This window comes from Dipteris shenzhenensis, chromosome 10 (assembly GCF_047967505.1).
Source record: "Dipteris shenzhenensis isolate YYH24624 ecotype China chromosome 10, Dip_SZ_1.0, whole genome shotgun sequence".
In the NCBI taxonomy this organism is placed as follows: Eukaryota; Viridiplantae; Streptophyta; class Polypodiopsida; order Gleicheniales; family Dipteridaceae; genus Dipteris; species Dipteris shenzhenensis.
In genome coordinates this window covers 20,243,501-20,250,102 of record NC_141605.1, presented here as the reverse complement: position 1 = coordinate 20,250,102, position 6,602 = coordinate 20,243,501, and the positions used below count along the sequence as shown (strand labels likewise).

General features: G+C 48.1%; 1 protein-coding gene across 1 annotated transcript; it reads left to right on the top strand.

Annotated features, from left to right (window-relative positions):
* Positions 1 to 1,516: 1,516 nt before the first annotated feature.
* On the top strand, positions 1,517 to 5,085 carry LOC147897530 (FT-interacting protein 7-like). The gene has a single exon (XM_087380014.1). The coding sequence runs from the start codon at positions 2,058 to 2,060 to the stop codon at positions 4,974 to 4,976; it is 2,919 nt and encodes a 972-aa protein (XP_087236140.1). The 5' UTR covers positions 1,517 to 2,057; the 3' UTR covers positions 4,977 to 5,085.
* The last annotated feature ends 1,517 nt before the right edge of the window (positions 5,086 to 6,602 follow it).

The following is a 6,602-nucleotide window of genomic DNA, read 5'->3' as shown; positions in this document are numbered from 1 at the left end:
CCCATATGTATAAAAAACATCCAAGAAACATCCATTGCAAATACATGAGTCTAATAACATCCGTTGCACATGTGACATTGCCTCTAGAGCAATATACGTTTGCAATACCACTTCGAGGTTGCTTAATGGAGGAGATCAAGGATTCCACTAACAAGATCTGTGAGGCATGTATCACAACATGTCATGATGTAAATACATTATGGGTCTATCAAAATACCTTTTTTATTTCTTTGGTAATAAATTATGGGCAGATTTACATTTTCCTAAGAATAGCATAATTTACTTTGAAATAGTTTGATGGTTTCATTACAAAAGAGAAAGTTTTAATGAAAATGACACACTTTATAAATAGTTTAAACAAGTAGCTTATATCCTCTGAACAACATGTTTTCAAAAGGGAGTGCTACGTGTTGTGTAATTAAACCTAAAAGTGCTTCTTAAGAAGAGAATAAAACGAACGTGTAAAGCACCAATTTAAATAAGTTGCGTAGAGAAGAGATAACGTGTGATGTAGAACATGAACTTCAATGGATTTTCCATGGTTTGCTTGTCACAATGTGAATGGCCTCTTAGTCGTAAAGCAAAGCGATAGAAAGGCAAATGCTGGTCAGCTTTGCTTCTACGCGAGCCAGCGACCAAACGAAAAAATAAATATACGCTGCAATAATGAAACGAGTTGGCTTCAACTGATGATGCGTAAAAGCGAAGGAATATAGCAGAGAACTTATAAGTCGACTGGTAAGAAGTGAACAAAGCGAACCCTCTAAAATATGGCAATAAAACTCGAAGGTCAATGTTCATCATCGCAAGGCCAGTGCTACGCCTAGAATATGAAGAAAGTGAATCCAGGAGATGATCTCGACTGTTATCATGGATAGCAAGCTGGGAAGGATATTGATGAAGCTGTCGCAAAATGTCAAAGACTAGCATCATTTGCACGTCCAAACGGAGAAGACGGTTAACGTGAGAATTGCAAACTGATTTTTCGAACTTATCGGTTTGGCTGGTGGCAGGAAGCTGTAGGTAGGCGATTGTTAGCCTATTTTTGAGGAAGGATTGATCATGGCTGTTACGCTGACTACATTCAAAAGTTGCTTCCTCCCCATCCATACCGACCACCGTGTGCCGACAAACGGGTGGGCTCTCTCACACCCTCAATCAAAGCTCTCGGATGCTCCCCACTAGACATCAATCAAAGCCCGGGGGCCGCATGCTCATGAGCACTATTCTCCGATCCACACACAGAGCCATATCTTCCGTTCTTTCTTTTTATTCCTTTTGCTGGCCACCCCACTAGCGAGATCAGCTCGCAGGAGGTTCGCCCATTCCGAATCGTGTAATAACTGAGCGCCTACCCGTATTCTAAAGATCTTAATAAAGGCATTGCGGAAAGAGATTCCACATTGACTGGAGCCGTGCTGGGAAGGAGAAATCGTTACTCCTGTTGAAATTAGTGAGGTACGTTGTGCACTTTTAAGAGAGAAAAGAAACTCTAGAAAAGTTGGCATTCGGAAAACACGGGAGGAAGACCAACAGGGAAGATAACTGGCAGAGCCATACCCTATAGGTGTACAATTTCCTGAAACTTCTCCGAGGTTTTCTGCCAACAATCAGAAGAGTGCTGGAATGCAATGCTGTAGTATACTGTTCATGGGTTCCCGTGTGAAGGTAGCTTCTAGGACCAGAATAATTATAGAGTGGATTGCGCCTGGTGCTAAGAAGCTTCAGATATAGGGCGAATTGGGTTATAGCGGAGAGTTGATTGCTGCTACATTGCAAGAAGAGACGCACTAGGCCTAGCGGGAAGGATGGGGCGAGAGACCAGCCCAGCTGCGCAAGTAGGGTGATTGAGCAATTCGCCGGGGCCTAGCGAGAGAGATCAGATGAGATAGCGTGATTGCAAAGCGAGAGAGATGAAATCATAGGGAGAGTTTTGTCGCTGGGAATTGAGAGTTGCAGCACCGGTTCAAGAGCTTCGAGGATTTGCTTGAAGCTTCGCAAGTCGAAGTTTGGAGGGTGATTTTGCAAGAAGCCACAGGCGATCAGAAGCAGCCGCGATGGCCCTGATCAGGAAGGTGATCGTGGAGGTATGCAGCGCGCACAATCTGATGCCGAAGGACGGGGAAGGGTCGGCGAGCCCGTACGTGCAGGTGGACTTCGACGGGCAGAGGAGGAAGACGAAGACGAAGCCGAAGGATCTGAATCCGGTGTGGGACGAAGCGCTGGATTTCTGGGTGAGCAATCCGGCGGAGATTTGGGAAGAGTGCATGGAGGCAACGATCTACAACGAGAAGAAGAGCGGAAGGCGGAGCAATTTCCTGGGGAGGGTGTGTGTTCCTGGAAGCAGCATCGTAAGAAAAGGCGAAGAAGCACTGATCTACTACCCGCTGGAGAAGCGGGGGCTCTTTTCGCACATCAAAGGCGAGCTGGGACTGAAGGTTTACTACGTAGATGAGGAGGCGGCGCCGCCACCTCCGCCGCCGGACGCGCCCCCACCGCCGGCTGATCCACCCCCACCGGCGACAGATCCGCCCCCTGCGGTGACGGAACCGCCTCCGACGACGACGGAACCTCCCCCTCCGACGACGGAATCGCTCCCTCCGCCAGCTGAGCCTCCCCCTCCCGCCGGCTCTCCGCCACCCTTCCCTCGCCACCACCCCTCCTCCTCCTTCCGTCCTCCCTCTCACGATCCCTTCCCCCTCCGCGACACCTCCCCCTTCCTCGGCGTCGAGAAGGCCGTCACCTACGACCTCGTCGAGAAAATGCACTACCTCTTTGTGCGCGTCGTCAAGGCTCGCCACCTCGCCGCCAAGGATATCACCGGCAGCTCCGACCCGTACGTGCGCATAGCGGTGGGCGCGCATGCAGCACGGACGCGGACCATTCCGAAGAATTTGAATCCGGAGTGGAACGAGGTATTTGCGTTCGGGAGCTGGGAGAGCTTGAGGACGGCGACAATGGAGGTGAGCGTGTGGGATGAGGATGTGGGGAAGGAGGGTGATTTTCTGGGGGCGGTGGTGTTTGATGTGCAGGAGGCTCCCAGGAGGGTGCCGCCTGATAGTCCTTTGGCTCCTCAGTGGTATAGATTGGAAGCTGTTAGAGGTGGAGGCAGAGTAAGTGGTGATATCATGCTGGCTGTCTGGGTTGGCACCCAAGCTGATGAAACCTTCCCAGATGCATGGCAATCTGATACAGGTGGCTTGCATGCCCATACTCGCTCTAAAGTTTACATGTCCCCCAAACTCTGGTACTTGCGCGTCTCCGTCCTTGAAGCCCAGGACCTCCACCCCCACGATAAGTCTCGCCTCTACCCCGACTCCTCTGTTCGCCTCCAGCTCGGCTTCCAGACCCTCCGCACGCGTGCCTCCCGCTCTCGCTCCACCAACCCTTCTTGGCACGAGGACCTCATCCTCGTCGTCGCTGAGCCCCTCGAAGAGCACTTGCATCTCACTGTCCTCGACCAGCTCGGCCCCACCCACGACGAGCCCCTCGGCCACTCCACTATCGCGCTCCTCCACGTCGAGCGTCGAGTCGACTCTCGCCCCGTCGCCTCCCGTTGGTTTGACCTCCACAAGCACGAACCCCCCGAGCAGCTCCTCTTCCGCGGCCGCATCCACCTCCGCATCTGCTTCGACGGTGGCTACCATGTCATGGATGAGACCGCCCACCTCAGCTCCGACTTCCGTCCCACTGCTCGCCAACTTTGGCCACCTCCCCTCGGCGTCCTTGAGGTTGGCATCCTTGGCGCCCAAGGCCTCCTCCCCATGAAGACCAAGGATGGCCGCGGTTGTACCGATGCTTACTGCGTTGCCAAGTATGGCCCCAAATGGGTTCGCACTCGTACCATCATCGACAGCTTCGCACCTCGTTGGAACGAGCAATACACCTGGGATGTCTATGACCCTTGCACTGTCCTCACCGTTGGCATCTTCGACAATTGGCATGTCAGTCTTGCCCCCACTGACCCACCTCCCACTCCTAAGGGCCGCCCCAAAGACACCCGCATCGGCAAGGTCCGCATTCGCCTCTCGACACTTGAGACAGAGCGCATCTACACCCATTCATATCCACTCCTTGTGCTCCATCCCTCTGGTGCTAAAAAGATGGGGGAGCTTGAGCTTGCCATCCGATTCTCATGCTCGTCTTTTCTCAACCTTGTGAATGCATACTCACAACCTCTCTTCCCTCGCATGCACTATGTACAACCCCTTGGGGTCATACTCCAAGACGCCCTTCGCCAAACTGCCATGGAAATGGTGGCACTTCGTCTTAGCCGTTCCGAGCCACCGCTTCGCCAAGAGGTCGTCCGATACATGCTTGATACCCACTCCCAACGTTGGAGTATGCGTCGGAGTAAGGCCAATTGGTTTCGCATTGCGTCTGTCCTTGCTGGCATTATTGCGGTTGCCCGCTGGCTTGATGACATATGTCGTTGGCGGAACACGATGACCACCATCCTTGTCCACATCCTCTTTGTCATCCTCGTGTGCTACCCTGAGCTCATTCTCCCCACGCTCTTCCTATACATGTTCCTCATTGGTGCATGGCACTATCGCTTTCGTCCCCGCACACCCCCCCACATGGATGCTCGCCTATCCCATGCTGATGCTGTCAACTACGATGAGCTTGATGAAGAGTTTGACACTATTCCCACCTCACGGTCCCCTGAAGTGCTTAGAGACCGCTATGAGCGCCTTCGAAACCTTGCTTCTCGAATTCAAATGGTCCTTGGAGACATTGCCACTCAAGGAGAACGCATCCAAGCTCTCCTTAGTTGGCGTGACCCTCGAGCCACATCCATATTCATAACTTTTTGTCTCATTGGGGGTTTGGTTCTCTATATCTCACCACTACGTGTTGTGATTCTTTGCTTAGGTCTTTATTATCTTCGCCATCCTAGATTCCGTGAGCACAAACCCCCTGTGGTTTTCAATTTCTTTCGACGATTGCCTGCCCTTTCTGATCGAATTTTATAATTTCTCAACATTTGAGCTCATGTTGGGTTGGCCTTGAATCTTTGATCTCTACATGAGCAAAGATGATGTATATATGTTTGTCTTTCTTATATTAATAATCGTTGCAAGCTTTGACCAATATTTGAGCATTTGGTACACCTTTAACACTATATTAGAGAATTTGGGAATTTCCCAAGTCCCACTTTTGAATAGGGTTGAAGATTTGACCATGTGGCTAAAATCTTGATCCCTTATTTGAAAGTGGGACTTGTACGAAATCCTGAACATAGTGTTTAGGCCAGATTACACTTTCAATTAAGTGAGCACTTGAGATTTGACCATGTGTCCAAATCTTTACCTTTTGGAAATTCCTAAAGTATCAGGAAATTCCCAAATTCCCCTATTCCCAAAGTATCAGGAAATTCCCAAATTCCCCAATATAGTGTTCTTTACGTTTCTTGAGTTTTATATCATCTTCAACTTTGATGTAAATTGCCAAAAAATCAACAAAATTTATCATGCTCACATGGCATTCCTTTTAGGGAAATCTTGTCATAAACCCAACCTCTTATAAAAATATACACTTTCTAAGCTCATGAATCCATTAGAGTTTTGTCACATATTAAATACATTTCTAAGTCTAAGATTTGACGAGTACTTTTCATGTTCTTTAGATAGAAAGGAGACTTTTCCTCATCATGATATGGTAGGCTTGCCTTCTTGGAACGTCAAAGAAAATCTTCCATAAAGTGAACAATTTGTCATGTCGATTTTCAAATAATTAAGCAGTTTTTTATCATATGCATATATGTACCTTTTCCATCTTATTTGTGCTTGTTCCATAGGCTCCCGATTGGAAAAAATGTTTTCTAGATCACAAGCTAGGGTCTAGATGCTTGCTACTCTTCATCTAGGCCTCAATCCATGCCTTTCAGATGTTTCGGCTATTGGGATGAGTATGTTTCTAGGTGTTGCTTATTACGATTCTCTAGAGGTTGCAAGCACAATGGTAAAGCTAGTCCTTTGGTGCTTGGTTCTAATACCATTTTTCTCACTCTCTTCACTTTGGGTTTTAATTTGGTAGAGGAGGACAAATGAATTACACTACTATTCATCAAATTCTCAGGTCTCCTTAGGTTTACCATAGACTCCTTGCCTTGATCGAAGCATTCTTTGAGCAAGTCAAAGAGATCCCACCACTCCTTGGTGGTATCCCGAGGCATTCACTATGTGAAAACCCCTATATCACATGAAGTCAAGCAAGACACTGGTGTGCATGGTGTACTTTATTTGGAATTTACCATTGTGGGAGAGGTGAAATTCCTAATGCAAAGTGAAAGATGTCAACATTTGGAAAAAACTCATGGCCATGTTTGTCCACCTCAGGCTATACACGGCACCAACTCATTCCCCTAAACAATTGCAACTCTAGCCCAAAATGGCTTTCAAAAATAAAAAGCATGATAGCTTGCTAGTGGGTTTGATGTTGTGGATTCAAAAAAGGACACCTTTGGCATGCTTGAAAAGGAACCAATGCAAAATGATAAATAGTGTTGGATTTATTCAAAGAGCATTGCACATGAAGTGCATCCATTTATAGGTGAATTAAGCTACAAATATAACCAAATATCAAACTTTTAAGCTCCA